Source organism: Gastrolobium bilobum, unplaced genomic scaffold, assembly GCF_033153095.1.
Source record: "Gastrolobium bilobum isolate Gb01-03AN ecotype WA unplaced genomic scaffold, APGP_CSIRO_Gbil_v1 utg1863, whole genome shotgun sequence".
NCBI lineage: Eukaryota > Viridiplantae > Streptophyta > Magnoliopsida > Fabales > Fabaceae > Gastrolobium > Gastrolobium bilobum.
The window spans coordinates 162,536-186,496 of NW_026898976.1; the positions used below are offsets into that span (position 1 = coordinate 162,536).

Sequence of the window (23,961 nt, forward strand, 5' to 3'; positions counted from 1 at the left end):
ATCCTCCTTCCGATTTTAAGTAGAATCCCGATTTTAACTACCATGATCCAGACCCATATATATATATATATATATATATAAAGTTTGGTGGATGTACAATAACTGCACCTAAGGATTCGTGCAGTCATATAAAACTATGTGATTTTTTAGTGTGAAAACATTAAATATGAGAAATTATAATCATACAAAGGTGGAAATAAATATAAAGAATTAAATATGGAGAATCATAACCATACAAAGGTGAAAATAAATATAATATTTCCATTTTCTACAATTAATTTTGAACACGAACTTCCTTTATCCCACCCAAAACAATGTAGTTTCTAGGTGAATGCATCAATGCTTATTTGCAGTTACATTACAAATCATTTTGTCTCACAGACAGAGAGACAGATAGATATATATCCTCTCAAATTATTTCCATAGCATTGGGATCAAATTATTTCCTTAGCATTGGGAAAGTATTAGCAAAGACAAGGGGTGTAAATGGGCTGGGCTAGGCTAGGCTTTGGTTTAAATAGGCTAAGCCTGTGCAAAAAAACATTGGGTATGGCCTGACCTATTAGCCTGTGTAGGCTCCAAATTACAAATCTGGCGTGACCTATATTCAAAAAATAAAAGCATTGGTCTAGGCCTATTAGCATGTTTAAGCCTATTAAACATTCAACAATTAAATGAATAACTAAAATAATATTATTTTATTATTCAAAATTATTATATAATTTTCTTTATTATATTTTAAATAAATAATATGATATAGGCCGTCCTGTAAGCTTATAGGCCCGCATGTACAAAAAGGCCTATGGCCTGTTTTCTAAATAAGTTTTTTTGAAAGCCTAGGCCTATTCTATTTTACTAATTATAATAGGCCAAGTCTGGCCTAATATAGGCTAGGCCGTAGGCCCCTATAGGCCGGCTTAGCCCATTTACACCCCTAGCAAAGACTGATGAAGTATATAAAATGAACTAAGATCGAGGAGCAGCGGAAGAATTTGTTGACATTTAGGTTATTTTTTCTTTCTAGTTTTATTGCCTTATCTGCGAAATCAAACCTAATTATTGGAGATCAAATTAATTATGCAAATGATTAAGTGTGATTATATAATTTCTTTCTTCTCTTGGTTTGATTGCCTTAATTAATTGTGATGTCAAACTTAATTATGGGAATGATTGAGCCTGACCGTAAATGTGGGTGATTGTATAGTGTAATAGGACAAAATCTTCCTCAATCATCAAGTGACCTAGACTTTAAGGGGAAAAAATCCATCATTATTTTCAAATTGATATCAAAACCCCTATTGGTAGTTTAGTGTTCAATCCTCACTGCTCCTTTCTTTTAAATATTAAAAAATGTTAAACAACTCCCTGTTAAACACCGACTAATAGGAGTACGATAAAGACAATCCTTACCTACCATCTTACTCTTGCATAATTGTAAAAAAATTATTTTTTGGATTTTACCGCTCCTTTTTACTATGAAAAATTAAATTTCAATGTAAAATAAGTGGCTTTGCATGTTATTCATTTATTATCTGAAGACGACATATGTTAGATATAATATAAATATATTAGAGGTATAATAAAAATAAGGTTTGTTTTTTCTAAAGTTACTTTAGATAACTTTATCTAATGTTCATTGAAACGACGTCGTTTTGGGGCGGAAATCATGGTATTTTTGTAATTTTAATTTATTTCAGGGTTATAATTGTCTTTGTCATTCTAATTTTTTAATTTTTCAACCCCAAAACGACGTCGTTTCGATGAACATTAGACAAATTTATCAAAAGTAACATCAGATACTTTTTCCCCTAAAAATAATGCATGTAAAAAATACACATTTTTTTTTCTCTTTCTGGATTTCATAAAAAATAATAAAAATAGTTATAATTGAATCAAAATACATGTAACTATACGTAGAGTTAGAAAAATTGCTTTTCCTCAAATCTTTTACTTAAAAATTAAAAAAAAAAAAAAAGAAAGATCAATAATGGATTTCATATCTGAATCTTCTCCTTTCCTTTTTACCTTTAAAATCATACTAAACAAAGCTTTAAGAATTTCTTATGTAAAATTGACTAGGATTGAGTAACGGCAGATGAATTAGTGGAGATTTTAGGTGATTTTTTTTTTTTTTATAAAAAAAATCTAATTGCCTTTTATTTAAGGTCAACCTTAATAATAAGATAATCAAATTTAATTATGAAAATGACTATAGGTGATTGTATATTTTCTTTCCTTTGTTGATTTGATTGGTTTAGCTGTGAAGTTAAACATAATTAAGGGAGATCAAGTTTAATTATCGGAAATTCGAAATGATGGAGTGTGATTATAGGGATAAATATATGAGTGATTGTATCATGTAATTAGATGAAATTATCCTTATATATTATTTGTATGGTGACTGAATCATTTTGAAAGTGATCTACAATTCCATCTTTACGGTTGATTTCTTTTAGTGAATTAAGTTAAATTTTAACAAGTGGGTTTGTATATTCACTACACTTTAAATTTGATAAAAAAAATATTTTTGGGCGAACGGTTATTATTAGATATAATATATATATATATATATATATATATATATATATATATATATATGACAAAATTGTTTGACACAATTCTCAAATTAAAAAGTTTCACACTATATCTAAATTGTTAAATTTTTGCAATCTAATGATTATAATATATTGAAAATTAATAAATTAATTAATAAATATAACTTAATAAATTATAATTATTAAATTTACAAAAATCAACAATTAAGATTTGATATTAAAAAATAATTATTTTAACATTGGTGTAAGATATGGGTGTTCGTGGTCTGGCTTGGATTTGTTTTGGAAGAAAAAATCATCTGATCCAATCCCTTCGGTTTGATCATGTAATCATCTATTCGATTTAAATTTTTTTCCAAATCTGATCCGATCCAATCCAATTTTTTTCGGTTTGGATTGGATCGGTTTTTGGTTTTTTTAAAATCCTAAAATTTGTTAAATAATTATTGTGCAAATAACATCTTTTGTATATATTGGCTTTGTAAAAAAAAATTGAAATATAAAAGCATTAGTAAACAATAATATAGTTTTTTTTTTGGGCAATGAGATATGAAACTCTACACAGATGAAATTTTGTTGATGAGACGTGACTAGATTTTTTCTTGGATTTAGGTTCTGGGTTAATGCGTCTTAGGTTTAGAAATTTTTTAGCTATGATTGGGGAAAAACCCAAGTAAGTAGAGAGAAATTAATATATTGGATCGACTTTCATCAACCAATCCAATACAATTAAAATTTTCGATTTTTTTTTCGATTTTCAATTTTTCAGTTTATTCGGTTATCGGTTTTTCGATTCACTCACCGCAGTTTAAATCGGTTTGGATTGGTTGATGAGCACCCCCTAGGGTAAGGTGATAGTTTCCCTAAAAAAAATGTTATTTGTCATAATTTAATTTTAAACATCAGTTAGATTCCACATAATTCTTAAATAAAATAAAGAGTTTTATTTTTTTTAAAAAAGTGAACTTTTTCTGTCAAAAATTCTAATTAAAATAACTACTTAAATTTTCACATCCTTATAAAAACATTGTTTTGAAAATTGGTAGAGGTATGATATGCTACCTACCTACTACCACTCTAATATAACTATTATTCTCACAAGTGCTCTTTCTTTTTTCTCCCTCTTTAGAAATTTTTCATAAATTATCAAGTGAAAAAATGGGATTCAACAATAATTAGAATGATAGTAAATAGATAATAAAAACATTTGATAATAAAAATATCCGAATATCCTACCTCCTTAAACTAAGCATGTTGATTCATTTTGGAGATTATCCTAACAGCATTCTCTTTCATTTTCAAATTCGAATTTGTGACTTAACTAAAGGAACAAACTCCTTGACACTTAACCAATAATTATTGGTATCATTTTATTTTTTAAAACTTTTGATAAGTATAATAAGAATAACATTACTGAGGATCGAAGAGGTTCATCAATAATCATATCAGCATTACTACATAAGAATAATATAATTTAGAATTAAATAAAAACAATTCATCGCAAGATGTCCAACAGACCAAGACACTAGAAAATGTTATCCCATTCATAAACCACAAAAAAAACATGCAGGGTGTGTGTGTGTGAAGTGTTGCCTTTGTTCATTAACTAATGACTGTGAGACAAATCAACTTCATAGAACAAATCATAGCCTTCTTCAATATCATGTTCAACAATATCCCTCTCCTTCAACTCTTCAATCCTAGCCACAGCCTCCCTCCAATCCCACCTACTCTCCAAACTCCATTCACAGCAACCCATTCCAATCCTCAACAGCTTCATCATCTCACCCTCACTATTCCTTCTCCACAAAATGTCCTTATCAAACACTTCCCCACTCGACCCTTCCCTCACAACTGAGTTCACCCATGTTGCCAAATCTTCACTTGCTCCCTTCCCATGTCTTAGATAATTTGCTGGGATTTTCCCCGTCAAAACCTCCAGTATTAGGATCCCCAAACACCAAACATCACTCTTCTCACTGGGCCTGTCAAACTGGTTCACCTCTGGGGACTTATAAGCTGCCATGAACTGCTGAGCGTGGCTCTTCTCCATCACTGCCACAAGTCCATACTCTGTCAAACGAGGCTCAAATAAATGGTCCAACAAAACATTGGATGATTTAAGATGGCCATGTGGTAGGTCTTGGTCAGGGAACTCTCTGTACAGATAAGCTAACCCTCTAGCCACTCCTTTTATGATCTTTAAACGTGTTGACCAGTCCAACTCAGAACCACTTGTACCTGAAAATCAATGTCAACATGAGCCAAAACAGACTTCAATTCCGATTAATATGTATCATTATAATATATTGAAGCAAATCTTAGGAGAATGAACCCTCTCATGTTTCTTCTAACAAGACTAGGTCATACGAGACATTTGAGTTATCTAATATAAGTTCATACTATAAGCATTGACAAATCAAGACGGAGTGAGTAACATTTTGGATAAAAAATGGCGAAAGGATAACCATTGATTTGTTTATACATGACTAAAATCGTCTCACATGACTACATTAAATGAGACAAGAGAGGATCCAATATAAGTTCATACTATAACCATACATTACATTACATTAAATTAAATTGCTAGCTTTTTATATTTGTTCTTATAAAGTGTAAAATAAATAAATTAATGTGGTTATGTCATACCATGGAGATGACTAGCCAAGCTGCCATTTTCAACAAAGTCATGAACCATAAGCTTCTCTTCTTTGCTGTAAAAGAAAGCAACAGGAGGGAGTAGATTGGGATGTGTCAACCTTCCAAGCCTTTTCATGTGCTCAAAGAATTCTTTTTCCCCAAGATTGTTCATATGTTGAAACCTCTTCACGACCATAACTGGTTCATTCAAAACCATGACCTTGCACGTGGAACCAAAACTGCCAGTACCAAGAACCTCAACTGAGGCCCTAAGCAAGTCTTGCAAATCAAACACCTCTCTCTCGTTCCTAACAAACATAAACTCTCCATCTACATTCTTCTTGGATTCAGCTGTCACCTCAGAGGATCTGACTTCACTAGAAACTGCACTATTGTTCTGGGGTTGTGCTGTTTGCCTAATTCGACGCCAACGGATAAATGGAACTGCTAGTATTAAAGCCAAAACAACAACAACCGCAACTACAATGGCAGCAATACGAACACGGTGTTTCTTATGTTCTTTTTCTTCCTGTGGAGGATGTTGTTGATCAGAGGTGGAGGAAGGGGGGATGCTACTGCAGGCCTGGTTTAGAGGTTTTCCACATAGACCTTGGTTACCTGTTGCACTTGAATAATTAGATAAAACAGGTGTATATGATGACCTTAGGAAGAAGAAAAAAAAAAATAGTATACAAAAAAACCATGGCGAATTTCTGAGCATAAATTGATTGTCATTGATTGTTTGGTTTTTGCTGTCAAATGCTGAAGGAGAGGGATTATTTGACCGTTTATATTTGATGGTGTAAAGTTTCTTAAATCGTGTAATGGTATATCATATAAAGAGTTGGACTTGTTAATTTGTCACTGTCATATTTAAACTTTGGTTTAGACTCCAACATTTACAATGATATCAAAATATGTCATTGGATTCACCAAATAACTCGAAAATCAATAATAAAATGAGGGTCTAACAAACAACATTGCCAAAAGAATGTTCAGAATACAATCAACTTGAGAGGAGAAAAGGTTTGGTTTTGATATATTTTTTCAAATTTCATATGATGATGGGTAAAAACAAATAAAGAGTAAGCTTATCAAATTGGACAAAAAATTGAGATGATTGTCAACTTACCAGCAAATGAGATTGGACCCTCGTTGCTTAAGCTTTCGGGTATTGAACCCTCCAATTGATTGTTCGATAAATTAAACACTCTGAAATCTCTCTGTTGAAATTCTGGTATGTTGCCTTCAAATCTATTTCCATGCAAGTCCACATCCAAAAGCCTAGGCAAATTAGCAAGGGATGTAGGAATATGACCCGTGAATCCATTTTCTGCCAATAATACTCTCTCCAGGCGTCCCATCCCATCAAAAGCATCATCAGAAATATCACCAGAGAATTTGTTATTGCTCAGAAACAATGCCCTTAAACTCACAAGCTTCTTGAATGCAGGCATTGGACCCTCAAAGCTATTGTTAATGACACTAAAACTGTTGAAATTGGACAATTCCAGCAGGGTGTCTACATTAATCAAGCCACTTAGTCCCATATTCTCTAGTCTCAATCCATGAAATGTCTGATTGAAGCATAATATACCATTCCAGCCACACAGACTTATAGACTCATTCCAGTTCTTTAAAGCATCAGCATCGGACAAGGAGCTTTTGAAGTTGAGCAGAATTTGAGCGTTTGTGTCACCCAATGATGGCAAAAAACAAGTGGCCAACATGAACAACATGAAAAGACAACAGTGTTCTCTTTTGTGAGACATAATTGGATAGATGAAAACTGAGATGATGTGTTTAGGCTAATGAGGTACGTAGAAAATAGAGAGAACGAGAGAAAAAAGAAGATCAGGAATATTGAGAAACGATAGAGAGTATGCATAAGAAAGTAAGATTGAATGATTTATAGGGTAACATTGACAAGGTCATTCCTGCAAAGCATAAGCTGGTTGGGCGGGCCATATATATGAGTGTTTTGGACCTCATTTTCGACAGACGGATTTCAGAGTATTTAAGTCATCAATTTCAATGATTGGTCGTCCTTACAATAAGTTAACAACAAATGAGTCTGTGATTTGATTACCAACATTGATTAGATATTAGCTAGCACTCACCACTCTGCAGCTTGATACTATTCAATATTCATGCAGAAGATTTTCCTTACTAAAAATAAGTTAACATACTTGCCTAAACTATATTATCACAAATTTTTCCAAATTTTAAAATACGCACTCATTTGTTCCATTTTTAATATATATATATATATATATATATATATATATATGGGATAGGATCAACTTACACACCAGTGTAAGAATAATAAATCTTACACCAAATCTTAATCATTGATTTCCATGCATCTACCGGTTGAGATTTATTGGGAATTAACAATTAATTAATAAGTGAGACCTAATAAATATTAACCGTTAGATGCAAAAAATTAATATTTAAGATTTGGTGTAATACTTATTATTCTTACACCGGTGTAAGATGATCCTGACCATGATAGTTAAAATTTCGATTTAAATCTGCGATTTTACGATTTTTTTTAATCAAAACGATTTCATCAAAATTTCAAACGCTTTTACATTTTTACGATTTTTTTTACGTTAGGATTTTACGTTTTACGATTTTTTATCCTCCTTCCGATTTTAGATAGAATCCCGATTTTAACTACCATGATCCTGACCCATATATATATATATATTAATTAATGAGTGAGACCTAATAAATCTTAACCGTTAAATGCAAAAAATTAATATTTAAGATTTGGTGTAATACTTATTATTCTTACACCGGTGTAAGATGATCCTGACCATGATAGTTAAAATCTCGATTTAAATATGCGATTTTACGATTTTTTTTATTCAAAACGATTTCATCAAAATTTCAAACGCTTTTATATTTTTACTATTTTTTATACATTAGGATTTTACGTTTGATGATTTTTTATCCTCCTTCTGATTTTAGGTAGAATCCTGATTTTAACTACCATGATCCTGACCCATATATATATATATATATATATATATATATATATATATATATATATAATGTTTAGTGGATGTACAATAACTGCACCTAAGGATTCGTGCAGTCATATAAAACTATGTGATTTTATAGTGTGAAAACATTAAATATGGAGAATTATAATCATACAATGGTGGAAATAAATATAAAGCATTAAATATGGAGAATCATAACCATAAAAAAGGGAAAATAAATATAATATTTCTATTTTCTACAATTAATTTTGAACACGAACTTTCTTTATCCCACCCAAAACAATGTAGTTCTAGGTGAATGCATCAATACTTTTTTGCAGTCACATTACAAATCATTTTGTCTATATCCTCTCAAATTATTTCCATAGCATTGGGATCAAATTATTTCCTTAGCATTGGGAAAGTATTAGCAAAGACTGATGTAGTATATAAAATGGACTAAGATGGAGGAGCAGCGGAAGAATTTGTTGACATTTAGGTTATTTTTTCTTTCTAGTTTTATTGCCTTATCTGCGAAATCAAACTTAATTATTGGAGATCAAATTAATTATGCAAATGATTATGTGTGATTATATAATTTCTTTCTTCTCTTGTTTTGATTGCCATAATTAATTGTGATGTCAAACTTAATTATGGGAATGATTGAGCCTGACTGTAAATGTGGGTCATTGTATAGTGTAATAGGACAAAATCCTCCTCAATCATCAAGTGACCTAGACTTTAAGGGGGGAAAAATCCATCATTATTTTAAAATTGATATCAAAACCCCTATTGGTAGTTTAGTGTTCAATCCTCACTGCTCCTTTTTTTTAAACATTAAAAAATGTTAAACAACTCCTTGCTAAACACCGACTAATAAGAGTATGATAAAGACAATCCTTACCTACGTTCTTACTCTTGCATAATTGTAAAAAAATTATTTTGCGGATTTTACCGCTCCTTTTTACTATGAACAATTAAATTTCAATGTAAAATAAGTGGCTTTGCATATTATTCATTTATTATTTGAAGACGACATATGTTAGATATAATATAAATATATTAGAGGTATAATAAAAATAATGCATGTAAAAAATACACATTTTTTTTTCTCTTTCTGGATTTCATAAAAAATAATAAAATAGTTATAAATGAATCAAAATACATGTAACTATACGTACTACGTAGAGTTAGAAAAATTGCTTCTCCTCAAATCTTTTACGTAAAAATTAAAAAAAAAAAAGGAAAAGAAAGATCAATAATGGATTTCATATCTGAATCTTCTTCTTTCCTTTTTACCTTTAAAATCATACTAAACAAAGCTTTAAAAATTTCTTATGTAAAATTGACTAGGATTGAGGAACGGCAGATGAATTAGTGGAGATTTTAGGTGATTTTTTTTTTTTATAAAAAAAATCTAATTGCCTTTTATTTAAGGTCAAACTTAATAATAAGGAAATCAAATTTAATTATGAAATTGATTATAGGTGATTGTATATTTTCTTTCCATTGTTGATTTGATTGGTTTAGCTGTGAAGTTAAACATAATTAAGGGAGATCAAGTTTAATTATCGGAAATTCGAAATGATTGCGTGTGATTATAGGGATAAATATATGAGTGATTGTATAATGTAAGTAGATGAAATTCTCCTTATATATTATTTGTATGGTGACTGAATCATTTTGAAAGTGATCTACAATTCAATCTTTACCGTTGATTTTTTAGTGAATTAAGTTAAATTTTAACAAGTGGGTTTGTATATTCACTACACTTTAAATTTGATAAAAAAAATATTTTTGGGTAATTTATATTTAAACATGACAACTTCATAAGAAACAATTATTAAATAAAAGTAATAACATATAACAAAACTGAAATTGATATTTTATGGAAAATTGTTTTCTCCAACTAGGAGATAACTATCACTGAAATTGATATTTTATGGGAAATTATTTTCTCTAACTGTAGGAGATAATTATCTCATATCACAAAGACATAAAAAGATGTGTCTATAATTTTTTTTCTTTAACTTGTGGGTTCCACATTTTTTATTAGTGTAGGAAAAAATTTTCTCTCATATTAAATGAGAGAAGTATTACGCATATTTTGTTTATGTAAATTTAATAAATTGTATTTTAAAATAATTTGTAAAATTATCTTATCCGAAAGAATAATTAAATATAATAAAATTTAAATAGATATTGTTTAACAAGAATAGTGCATTTTTTTATATAAATAAAAATGTTCTAGTATTCTCTTATACTTAAAGGGTTCGTTTGTTTTGTTTTGTTCTTTTATTTTTATTTTTAGTCGATATAATTTTATTAATAGTATAAAAATATTACCTCATTTTTTGTTTTATTAATCATGAAGAGACATAAAAAAAAATAACCAAAATGAAAAACAAAAAGAAGGAGATTGTGGGGAAGCATTATTGACATATCTTAAAAGCCAAATTACAAATAAATCATTGTTATAGGTGGAATTTGAAAAATGAAGATCCAACTTGTTCATATCTGTGAAATATTCTTTCATGTAGTGTTAAAAAGCATGGGGCAAGAATAGCCAAAATACGAGTATAATAGGAGCATCAGTCAACAAAAGAATCACCCTAAGATGATCATCTCGTGTCTATTGAGAATGAATCAAATCAGATGTCCGAGTGGAGAAAAAAAAGGAGGGGTTGAATTAAAAATATTTTCTGGAGATTAATCGATACAAATTGCGACCCGATCTCGCAGATATTTCGATTCCGGCTAGTGATGATGTTATAGCTTCAATACAATTAATTTTGAACAAATTAGTATTTGCATCCAGTAAAGAAATTTGGTTCTAAAAAAAAAAAATTATGTGTTATAGATAATATATATTTATAATATTAAAAAAAAATCTCTCTCCTCATAAGGATGTTGACTGATACGACAGAGAGAGAAAAAATAACTTTAACATTATAATTATATATTATCCATAATATATAGTTATAATCTCTCAAGCACGGACACGCCAAAGTTTGAAAATTTTGCGTGTCGGACATGTGTCCGACACGCTCTGACACCCGTCTGACAAGTGGTTAACATTTAGGGACACGCGATCAATACTCGGACACGTTCGGGCACGTTTTTTTTTAAAAAAATCTTAATTTTATTTTGTTAACTAAATATAAAAGAAATAATTTATAAATTAATTTTTTTCTGTTATGAAATTTGATATGAAAAACTAACAAAGTACGAAAAATTATTTATATTTATATTTGTGTTATGAAATTTAAATATTTGATTGGTTATATGACTTATTATGAACTCTTATATGTATTAATATAAATTATATTATATATATTAAAAAATTTATTTAATATCAAAACATGTCCCAACGTGTCGAAATATTACATCTTTTAAAATTAACGTGTCATGTCCCATATCTCGTATATGTGTTCGTGCATCATACTTTATAATATGTGACGTGACCAAATTTTCCTTCCCACAAACGATTTTTATATTTCCCTACAAATAAATATCACTGGTTCTCGACTTCTCGTATGCCATTTATTCTTCGCTTGGCTGAAACGTGGGAACCTCTCCCAAGACAAAGCAAGGTTTATACCTTTTTTTTTGGTATCCTAGGTTTATACCTTTTTTATATTCCTTCTCTTCACTGTTTTCCTACTTTGATTATAATGATATTTAGACATTAAAAATGTTTGGGAGTGAATTGTCTCGTAATCCAATTATTATTAATGAAAAAAATATATAAATATAAATTTTTTTTACATAATCAGATCATGTGAAAATTTAACAGGATCCTTTTCCAAAATGTTGATATTATTTTTGTACACTACAAAATAAAAAATAACCATCTAATGCGTATTTTTTTAACTTCAACTTTCACTAAAAAAAGTATAAAAGTAGTACATTGAAATAGGCATGCAAATAACATTAACCCATTACTAATATATAAATTAGTATATATTAGTGACAAATCCATTACTCTCATTTCATCACTCTGTTTCTCTCTGTCTCTTCTATTGAATCTGTGATTGAAAATACTCCCAAAACAAACCCAACAATGAAGCCCTCTTCAGAACAAGCCATAGCCACCACCAGCATTGACATTGATTCCTACCCAAATGAAGAAAAACACCAACCCAATGTTCCCCTGCTCCTGCAACCATCTTATGCGAGATCAAAATCTATCACCTCAGACGAACTGCAAAACCTTCGCATGAGCCTTAAATGGTGTGCTCTTGACCACTCTTCCTCCGTTGGAAAATTCATTTCCTACGTTTTGTTCATATTCCTCACCGTAGCTATCCCTCTCCTCACTTCCCTCTTCGTTCGCGTCCCTGCCTCAGCTTCTCAAGACAACAACCCCTTTTCCTTCAACAAGCTTGTCCAACTACCAGAATCAGCCCTCTCCATTATCGGCTTCTTCACTCTCTCCCGTTTCTTTCGAAGGTACCAAAGAGAGTGTAAAAAATGTGTAGACACTAGAGATTTCTTCATAAACAGCATTTATACCACTTTTTCATTCGCGTAACATTACTAAACTTACACACATGCATATCCATATAGTTTTTATCATTTTATACCAGTTAGTCCTATCATATTTTTTTTTGCACTACTTCGTTGATTCTGCCACCTATGATGATGTGACTTGTGATTGAGGAGTAACAAGCATTTTCTGTCCCATTCAACTGCATGGTATATCTTAGAGATGTTATGAAAATATAGAATTATACATATATTTTTAGGATTAAAAATTTGTCTTTTGTATATGTTATTTTAGCAATTTATAACTATATATTAGGGATAGTACATAATTATATTATTAATGTTTTTTTTCTTCTATTTTTCATGTCAACAAACAGTGTCTGAAGTGAAGAGAAAGTAAAAAATATAACTTTAATATTATAACTATGTACTATCCTCTCTTGATACAATTATAAATTGTTAAAATGACATAATCTACGTACTTTTAAAAAGACAAATCATTTCCCCATATTTTTATCTATAGTTTAAACTTTTGGTATAATAGTTGCTGAAATGACATTAAATTTTTTATGACAAATAGAGTTCAATCATTTGAAACATTCTTAAATCATATCAATACTTTTGATGAATCATTGTAACGAAACCTTCAATGTACATATGACTTTGCAGATATGGACTTAGACAGCTTCTGTTCTTAGATGTGTTACAGGATGACTCTATGTATGTTCGACGTGGATACTCACGCGAGCTTCAGAAGGCATTCAGATACTTAGCATGTATAATCTTACCTTCCTTCTTTGTTGAACTTGCGCACAAAATCCTCCTCTTTTTGAGAGTGAAGATTTCAGTCCCACATATCACCCCCGATTTCCCTCTGAATTCGGTTGTGTTTGCTTTGGTATTGATTTCTTGGGTTTACAGAACGGGAGTGTTCTTGTTTGTGTGTGTGCTTTTTAAGCTCACCTGCGAGCTTCAGATACTGAGGTTTGAAGGGCTTCATAAGCTTTTTGAAGAGTGTGGGTCTGATTCAAGTGTGATATTCAGAGAGCATGTAAGGATTAGAAGACAATTATGGGTCACAAGCCATAGATACAGGTTCTTCATAATTAGCTGCTTGTTGACAATCACCGTGAGTCAGTTAAGTTCTCTATTGCTGGTTTTGGAATCGAAATCTGACAAGACCTTCTTCAATTCTGGTGACCTTGTGGTAAACACACACTAATTTTGTTCTTTATATTCTTAACTGGTAAATAACAATGCCTCCCATTTAAGACTAAATTTTTGTTTTGCAGATTTGTTCAGCTGTGCAGTTAAGTGGCTTCTTCTTGTGCCTCATTGGTGCTGCGAGAATCACACACAGGGCTCAAGGGATAGTATCAATTGCCGCAAGATGGCACATGCTGGTGACTAATGCATCTGGCGACGAATCAGAACAGTGGAAAGCCAGTGGCAGTGATTCTGATTCCTCTGACATATACATATCAGTAACCCCACAACTACCCTCTTCTTTCCAAACCAGGCAAGCTTTAGGTGAGTATTATCTCCACATTAACCAAAAGGGTTGAAATTATTTTGATTTATCTATCATGTTGACGTGAAGTGAAGTTCTGTCTTGGGTTGTTGCAGTGACGTATTTGCAGCACAACTATGGGGGGATAACACTATTTGGGTTTCTACTTGATCGAGGATTGCTTCATACTCTGTTTGCTTTTGAGTTCTCTCTGGTGCTGTGGATTCTGAGTATGGTGGCTGTATAGTCTTAACCAAATAATATAGGTTCATTGTTTTTGAAATTGATTGATTCAATATGATAAATAAATGTGAAACAATAATTCGGCTTATCATTTATCAGCTTTTAGTTTACATCACTAGTCAGGCTTCTGTGCCTAGATGCATTACCATGAAATGATCTTATTAACAGGAAATGTTGCATAAACTAACAAGTTTAAACAAGCCAATTCCATATGTGCATGCTAATTATAGTTGAGCAGCAATGTAGAATCCAATAAATAGTACAAAATGATATGTTACTGTGCCGTGCCGTGCCGGATATAGAAAATAATAGAGTTATATTAGTATAATGTTACATGAAAATCAATGTTTGTTCCAGCACAAACATAAAGGAAGAAAGAGAAAACGAGTTTAAGAAAGAGAAAAGAAAAAATTGTGGCCCATAAGTTTTTGTTTGGGTAGAAAAACAACTTTAAATCATGTTACATGATACATACATTTTCCAAAATAATAATAAATAAAAGTGACTAATTTGAATGGAGTATTAAAAGCAAGCCATTCAATTCAACAAATTTGATAATTTCAAAATTCCAAACCTAACTGGCCAGGCATAAAATTCGCTGGTCCTGGCAGGAACAGCATATGTCCAGGTTCATTGAACCCAATTCGATTCGGTAGCTTTCTTTCTATGACTTCAATCACACGCTTGAGTCAAGTGGTTGTTAGCACATAAACGATACCGATTCCATTTTGTCCAGGTTCAATGTATCACTCTATCCTCCACTCCGCACAATCCTCTTCTTTAAAAAGTACATTGTTATTTGTTACTATCTAAAAATATTATTAATTCTTGATAAAAAAATTTTATTAAGTAAATAAATTTAAAAACCCTACTTTTTATTAATGACTCATAAAATCTAGCAGCTTTATTTAGGTAGATAAATTCACAACCTTTATATTAATGACTCATAAAATCTAGCAGCTTTATTTAGGTAGATAAATTCACAACTTTATAATATTTGACATGAATTAATTAGTTAATTAATCAAAATGGACAGCACAGCAAGGGGATCAATGAGAGGCACGTGACGCACATGTTGTGGGGCAAGACCGCTGAATTCGCGTACGGCTCACACCATAAATATGAAGGCTTGATGTAGGGAATGCTTCACGCCTTCACCCGAGAGAAAGAGGAGGAAAAAAGAGTTTGAGAAAGAGAGAGGAACAATCGCAACCCTAATTTGCAAGCTAAACCCTAATCGTTTAGCATTTCCTCTCATTGTTTCTCTCTTGTGCTTAATCGCCGCCGTAATTTCTTCCTCATTTCCTTGGGAAAGTTTCCGGATCCAGATGTAAGAATCCCTTTCTATTTTTGTTAGCCCATTTTCGTGTTTTATTTGCTATTTCACTCCCTAATTCAGCAGTTAACGAATAACACAATGCCGGTGAATGTTGATTGTCCGTTGGAATTTTTCTTAACTGAAATTTATTTTTTTAATGATTTTTATTCCACAATGAAACACTTTATGATCATCTCATACATTTAATTTATGAAAAACTTTTAACTGATACTGGATCTTCTCTCCGTAGTTAAACAGCGATGGTTTTCTGGGTTTTTGGCTATGGTTCACTGGTGTGGAACCCAGGATTCGATTACGATGAGAAAATTATTGGCTTCATAAAGGACTACAGACGCGTTTTTGATTTAGGTAAAGTCCTTCCTCAAATGCTAGTAAATTTTGTTCATGCCATCTTCAATTTGCATAGCTTTTTCAAAGTTGCTTAGACATACTATTTCATTTTTTCAGCATGCATTGATCACCGAGGAACTCCTGAAAACCCTGCAAGAACTTGCACATTGGAGCAGAAAGAAGGGGAAATTTGCGTAAGCGCATATTTTGTTTCTATTAACTGTGGTACCTATAGGTTTAGCATACAAAAATGTATAATTATATGATAAAATTTGGTCCTTACCATTTTGCAGTACTTCATTTATTTATTTTTAGTTAGATTTTTCTCTGTTATAATTTCTTCAATATATTTCCAGTGGGGTGCTGCTTATTGTGTTCGAGGAGGCCCTGAAAAGGAAAAACTGGCTATGCAGGTAAAATTATTTTCACTTCCAAACTATTTCTATAAACCTGTTGCAATAATGTTATCTTCCCGGGCATATGAGGATTCTTTTGCTATTTGAGGCATTATTTTACCCACCAAAATTTTGACTTTCTCTATCCATAAAGGATCTCAAAAATCATTTTTATTAAGTTTCTGAGTATTGGCTTCTAGGTTTTCAATAAGCTATTGATTAGCCGAACACTTTTTAAACCTTCCTAACTGATTTATGTACTTTCTAGCTAATTTTTTACTCTTCTGTTGTGCAGTATTTGGAGCGGCGGGAATGTGAATATGATCAAAAGACTCTTGTAAACTTCTACAAGGTGAGTTACACCCAATCATAAAGTTTTTTTTTTATTGTTGTAAGTCATTGTCATTATAATGTTTAATAACTCTTCCTGCTAATTTGCTATCTTTTTCTTAGGAAGGGGATTCAATGCACCCTGCTTTAACTGGAGTAATAGTGTAAGTTATCATTGCATTCGATTTTCTTGAGCTTATTGATCCCCGTATATAGTTACACAATTGGTTTGTTCAGACTTCAGAAGTTTATTAACGGAACTTATGTCAATTTATACAGATTCACATCTACACCAGACAAAGAAAACAACAAATACTACCTGGGACCTGCTCCGCTGCATGACATGGCTAGGTATAATATTGTACACATTTTCCTCCCCCTTTTATTACGTGGAAGCGGTCACTTGTCTTTCGGTTCCGCTAATCTTTGCTTATCCATTCAGGCAAATAGCAACTGCTTATGGTCCTTGCGGAAATAACAGGGACTACCTTTTCTTTCTAGAAAAGGCCATGTATGATATTGGTAAGTTGTCTATCTGTATTATACAGTCAGCATTATTTGCTTCATGCAGCTAGTACATATGATCTAGCTTCCCATTTGAAATTTGCAAGCACTTGTTCTTGTATGCATTCTGAAGACTTGAGATGTTTGATTTGCAGGCCATGAGGATGACTTGGTGATAGAGCTTGCCAATGAAGTGAGGAAAGTACTTGGAACGGCGAATGTACGACCAAAGGACAAGATATTAGTTGGATCAGCACAACTTCAACACCCTCCTCATGTAGCCATCCCAACCCTTCAACCTATTGCTTTGGATAGATGAGGGGCCAGAGATGGCTGAAACTGATGCTGATTTTGGCAACTAAACTGATTCTCTGCGGACACTGCTAACCATTCATTTTCAAAAAATTAAAAATAAAATAACAGATAGCTGTTCCACGCGCCTAGTTTTACGGTTTTTCCAGCCATTCCCTTGAAAAGGTTAAAATTTATTATCATTATTGTTTTTTAGTTTACAACAATCCTACTGAGTAGAGAGTTTTTTCATAGCTATTTCGAAATGAATACTTATGTTTTCGAGCAAGTACTTATCTTTTTGTGTAGTATGTAGATGTTTGGTTTTGTTTACTTGCAGCATCACAATAGATGGATTTTACTTTAAGGCTGTTTCTTGTTCTTTTGGTTTCACTACTGTAGATTTTGTCAGAAATGGGAACTAGTTTTGATGTACTAGTTGATTAAGTTGGGGTGTGGGGTATATTGACGTGAATCTAATTTTGAAAAATACAGTAGCGCCTGGCAATCAAAGGTCATTCTTATTTCTTAGGGTAGTGCGAGAAAGAAAAGAATTTGTGCCGCTAGCTGATATCTTCTGTTCCACTAATGTAATTTTTTTTGTGTGTTTGGTTGAGGTTTTCTTTTGGATAGATGGGAAAATGTGGGTAGGTATCTCAAAATGCTATGTTTGGTACAAGTTTATGAAAAAAAGTCTAGGAAAGAAGTTTGCATAGGAAATTATATTTCAGTTGATTTTGTGCTCAAATTCACTGTTTAAGAATACTTTTTGAGATGTGGTATTTATGGAAAACTAGGGAAGTAGAAAACTGAACGTGAAAATTGTTACCAAAATGACCCTTCATTTTGTATTAGAAAACTAATTGTGAAGTTGTAGATTTACGTAAACAATGATTTCTCATGGTCATACGCAAGCTATTGAGATTCAAAAATAAAAAAAGGTTACTTTCGTCATTTTATATCATTTTCTTATCAATATTTTACACTCAATCAAACGTAGACTTACAAAATTTTAATCAATTTATCCGGTAATATTTTGTCTAATCAATTAACTTTTTTTACATTGTCTTACTAAATCACTTTCCAATCATTTCTCTAGTAATTATATTTTTTTAGTATTCAAAAAAAATTTCCTCAATCAAACGTCTTCTAAGGGTTTTATAAAAGTTATGTTGTAGAAAAAGTGATTGTGTTATGTTATAAAGATTTGTTTTACGTGTCATAATTTTTTTATTTTTTTTTCAAAACATGCGGGTTCCACAAAATGTTGTGTATGTAAGAACTTTTTTGTGTTCATGTTAAATGACGAATGTAAACTCCTTTGTTTAAATAAATATTACACATAATTATTATCTGTTTGATGCATATGTGACAGGCACCTCATTCTGGTAAATTGAATCAAAATAGGTTCACTCCGCAGGCTATCTCCCGTTAAAATGCTGGGTTTGAGCTAATTAAAACAAAATTACATTTGGGCCTTAATTGGTGATGTGTGTCAACCGTAATGAATTGGGCTAATTTTTTAAATATTGATAAGTTATATTTTATATTTAACATATATTTGTAACAATTTTTGTAATCAGATTTATTAACTTAAGATGTATAATTTTTTTAATTTTCAAAACTTTATATAATTTTTCAAAGACAACTAGTATACTATTAATAATGATATTCGTTGGCTCAAATTGTTTTTTTTTTATTCAAGTTATCTCCGAACCATAATCATCCTTATTTGATTTTATTATATTATCATTTCTGTCGCACATAAAACATCATTTGAAGAAAGATTTAAAGTTTCTAAAGTTACTTTAGATAATTTTATTTGATGTTCATTAAAATACAAACAAAAAAGTGTGTTAGGTTCATATTTTTTCTTCTTCTCTTTCTTCTTCTTACATGGGTCCACATAGACCTCATATATTTTTTTGTATATATTTTGGTAAACATTAAATAAAATTATCTAAAGTAATTTAAAAACTTTAAACCCTTTGAAAAATCTTAAAACCAAACTAATGATTTTCATGTGTGGTTTTTCTTGAATCTTTTTTTTTTTTTTTTTTTGGTAATCGAATCTTTTGTTATTTATGCTCGAAGTTGAATTCTTTTGTTTTTATTAGTATTACTTTTGTATATATTTGCTTTTAATATTTGCAATTTTATACTTGGATTTAGTTTTAACTTCTTTATGTTTAATTATTGAATAATATTTTTAGATGCAATTGCATCTAATTTGTGTCAAAATAAATATACAATTACTATTTCATAAAACAAAGTAACGTATTTTCATTTTAAATGATGTTTAAAAGTTTCTTTTAATTATTTAATAATGGCAAAAAAAAACTAAAATAAAGAGAGACGAGAAAACAAACGGTCATTTGAATCAAATGGTTTATTTTGTACCATTTGAGCATAATGACAAAATATAAAATAGACATTAAAATGCATAAATGAATCCTGTAATTATATCAATTCTAATTCAAAAAATTTAATAAGGGTTTAGTGTGTGTCATTTAAAAGGACACAACTTAGTGACTTACGTACTTTGTGTAAATTTGAAAATTTTTTTTTTTCACTGTGGACATCAGCGATATGACTGAGGAGAGTGAGAAAACAAGCAAGTCACACTTTGTGTAAATCACTAAAAAAACACAAGTTTATGTTCTTTAAAATGATACTTCTTTTTCCCATTTATTAATCATTAGCATTCATTTTTTACTTAGGCAATGGTCCAAAAGCACAAAACATAAGAAATCTTTTTTTTTTTTTTGAGATTACCCCCGATAATCTCATAGGTTTGGAAATGGATCATCTCATGTTAAAGAAAATATATGACATGGTTATATAGAACAATCATAATCACAAAAAGGTAAATCAATGGTTATGATTTAATAACTACCTATTTTAATATTTTCTCTCTCTCGTCTTTTATTACTATTGATCTATTTTTGTATGGTTATGATTGCTCACATGACCATATCATGTCTTTTTGAACATGAGAGGATCCACTTCCTATTAGTGGTGTTTATCAACCGATCCAAACCGATTCAAATAGCGGTGATCGAAACGAAAAATCGATAACCGAAAACCGAAAAATCGAAAACCGAAAAAAAACTGCAAATTTTAATTGGATTGGATCGGTTTTAGGATTGGTTGATGAAAACCGATCCAATCCAAACCGATCAAATATATTAATTTTCCTCTACTTACTTGGGTATTTCCCCAATCATAATTCAAAAATTTTTAAACCCAAGATCCATTAACCCAACAATTAAATCCAAGAAAAAACTTAGTCACATCTCATCAACAAAATTTCATCTGTGTAGAACTTCATATCTCATTGTCAACAAAAAAAAACTATATTATCGTTTACCGATGCTTTTGTATTTCAATTTTTTCTTTTACAAAGTCAATATATACAAAAGATATTATTTGTATAATAATCATGAAACAAATTTTAGGATTTTCAAAAAACCGAAAACCGATCTAATCCAAACTGTAAAAAATTGGATTGGATCAGATCGGATTTGAAAAAAATTCAAACCGAATGGATGATTACATGATCAAATCGAAGGAATTCTATCGGATAATTTTTGTTTCCAAAACTGATCCAATACAGATCGCAAACACCCCTACTCCCTATAGGTTTCTATAAACTAATTCAGAGTTTGAGACGGATCCAGAATTAAGACTTTAAATCTCTCACAAAAATAATAATGGAGAAGATCAAACACATCTCTCAACTTCCTCGCGCCAACTAAAATACTATTATTTGCTAAAATATAAGAAATCCCAATAGTACGAGATCTTCTCACAGCCGAGAGAACAGCTAGGAAAAGGACACTAAGGCTAGGAAGAGCAGAAAACACCTTATAATCCACATCCTCACGACGAGTGAGATGAAAGTTAACAAGCCAATCTGCGTAATAATTTCCCTTTGATGCACTGGACTTTGTTCATGGACTTCCGAATTCGTTTTTTACTTAGACATCAAACGAGTATAATCCACTGTATATTTTTTTTGTTTTAATATTTTATTTTATTTAAATTTGTAAATGATATAAATTAATTATTAAAGAACATGTATATATTTTGGAGGAAGGATATTTTTACTACCAAAATTTTTTACTACTAACTTATTACCTATCTAATCACCATTGAATCAAAGAGAGAGAATGCTAAAAAAAGTTTGAAAAAAGAGAAAATATTGATCCAATAGTAATTAGATAGGTAGTGAGTTGGTAGTAGAAGATTTTGGTAGTAAGAATATCCCTCCTCTATATTTTGACTCAAAAAAATAATGTCAAATAAATCATAAATTTTATCATATTTTCTTTGAAAAAGTTTTAAAACAATTCATTTTTATTATTTATGATATATTAATTTCATTGTACATGACACATCTACTAATATAGTTTTTCATTAAACTAAACTCTTGTACTGTGTGGAAACTTAAATAAAATTATTTTAAACTTTTTTGATTAAGAATTATTTGTATAAGAATGATAGAGTGCAGATTAGCGTTGTATAAGTTATGTAATTTAGAATTAATCTTCTATTAGATATATATAATTTTTTTAATATTTATTCATTAAGCTAAACTCGTACGTTGAGTGGATAGTTAAACGAAATTTTTTTAAATTTTATTTTGCTCGAAAGTATACAAGAATGATCCAGTATGCAATTTAGATCGAAAATAAAGTACATGTTTATAGTATTAAAAAAATTTATTTTTTTCTGCAGTTAATGTAAATAAATTATTTGTTTTCTCCCTTCAGAAATTATCCAAGTCATTAGGAGTCATATTCCTCCTCATGAATCAAATGGTGTTGATAGAATTGTTTGGAAGCTGCGGGGTGCTAGTGGGGTCACAGTCAAAAATATTTATAATGCTTTAATGAAAGGTTTTATTAATCTCATGTTAAAGGAGATAATTATCTCATGTCATAGAAACAAATTAGTGAGCTCCACCAACTGAAAAGAAAAGAAAAGAAAAAAGTGACACAGTTATCGAAGGGTGTGTAGGAGAGAAAACTTATGTCATGTGACATAAGAATAGTTTTTTCCTTTAATGAATCACACGGACGAAGGTATTCATGGTCACAATATTTGGTCTTTAATTTGGAAGTTGAAGATTCCTAATCGGATTAGCTTGTTTGTGTGGAAAATGACTCATCATAGGCTTTTAACTAGGAGCTTGTTCGCTAAGAGAAATATGGTTGTTGCTACTTGACCTTTGTGTAGTTTAGATGATGAAACTATTTTGCATATGACTAGAGACTGTTGTGCTGTAATACTAAAAGACTCTGGCAGGAGTTGATTGGGCACCCTGAGAATGATGAATTCTTCGATGCTGATCTAGATGTTTGGCTTTTGGGAAACTTGCAGAATAAAACTCAGGTTCGATTTAATGTTTCTTGGTCTTTGATTTTTATTGTTACTATTTGGAATGCTTGGTGGTGGAGAAATGAAATTGTTCATGGAAATGAATTGAATTACTTTGCCTACAATATTAATTTTATTGAATCAAAAGTAAAGGAATTTTCTGTAGCTTGGGGGAATCATCATAGTATGAGAGCCAAAAATTCTCTTGGATTCATTTCTGTTAGATGGGACCCTCCAGATTTTGGTTGGATAAAAATAAATATTGATGGGACAGCTAGAAGTAATGGTGATGGGGCTGCTTGTGGGGCTATTTTAAGAGATGCTTCTGGTGTTTGGCTTCATGGATTGGCATATCACATTGGGCATTGTTCAGCTGAATTATGGGGTGTTCTAAAAGGTCTTCAAGCTGCCTGGAATGGGGGTTGGAGACGTTACATCTTAGAAATTGATCCTAGCTCTGTTATCACTTTGCTCACCAAAGAGGGGAGAGCAGCTCGAGAGTCTCCCGTCTGGTGGCTACTGGCTCGCATTCGAGCATGGTTACAAAAAGATTGAGATGTTCAACTTGTTCATATCTACAGGGAAAGTAATAGCTGTGCTGATTGGTTATCTAAATATCCACTTGATCATGACGTAGATAATAATATGTGTAATTTTAGTTCCCCTCCTCCTGGTATTTTGCCATTGTATCTGGCAGATTTTTCTTTAGTTTGTAATTTGCGTAGGGTTGTTCTGACTTGAGTTTGTTTTTTGGGGTTTTTTCCCCTATTGCTTACCAAAAAAATATATATTTATATTGAGCCTAAACTAATGTTATTTTGGGACAAAAATAAGATATTTTTATAATTATAATTTATTTTAGGATTATAATAATCTTTTTTATTATAAAATTTTAATTTTTTAACTCAAAATAACATTATTTTGGGTGTAAATATAAATAATTTATTTACATTCAAAGTTGAAA

General features: G+C 31.0%; 3 protein-coding genes across 3 annotated transcripts; 2 read left to right on the forward strand and 1 right to left on the reverse strand.

The window, feature by feature from the left end:
- Window positions 1-4,135: 4,135 nt before the first annotated feature.
- LOC133286047 (pollen receptor-like kinase 5) lies at window positions 4,136-6,967 on the reverse strand. Its single transcript, XM_061483388.1, has 3 exons — window positions 6,328-6,967; window positions 5,205-5,813; window positions 4,136-4,796 (listed from the first exon to the last, which is right to left on the reverse strand). The coding sequence occupies exons 1-3, from the start codon at window positions 6,965-6,967 to the stop codon at window positions 4,162-4,164; spliced, it is 1,884 nt and encodes a 627-aa protein (XP_061339372.1). The 3' UTR covers window positions 4,136-4,161.
- Window positions 6,968-12,248: 5,281 nt separating this feature from the next.
- On the forward strand, window positions 12,249-14,430 carry LOC133286014 (uncharacterized). Its single transcript, XM_061483347.1, has 4 exons — window positions 12,249-12,637; window positions 13,343-13,880; window positions 13,966-14,203; window positions 14,300-14,430. Exons 1-4 carry the CDS (start codon window positions 12,249-12,251, stop codon window positions 14,428-14,430), a joined length of 1,296 nt encoding a protein of 431 aa, XP_061339331.1.
- A 1,159-nt stretch (window positions 14,431-15,589) lies between these two features.
- On the forward strand, window positions 15,590-18,733 carry LOC133286002 (gamma-glutamylcyclotransferase 2-1-like). The gene is made up of 9 exons (XM_061483334.1): window positions 15,590-15,756; window positions 15,995-16,113; window positions 16,213-16,289; window positions 16,452-16,508; window positions 16,786-16,842; window positions 16,944-16,984; window positions 17,100-17,171; window positions 17,263-17,342; window positions 17,480-18,733. Exons 2-9 carry the CDS (start codon window positions 16,005-16,007, stop codon window positions 17,641-17,643), a joined length of 657 nt encoding a protein of 218 aa, XP_061339318.1. The 5' UTR covers window positions 15,590-15,756; window positions 15,995-16,004; the 3' UTR covers window positions 17,644-18,733.
- The last annotated feature ends 5,228 nt before the right edge of the window (window positions 18,734-23,961 follow it).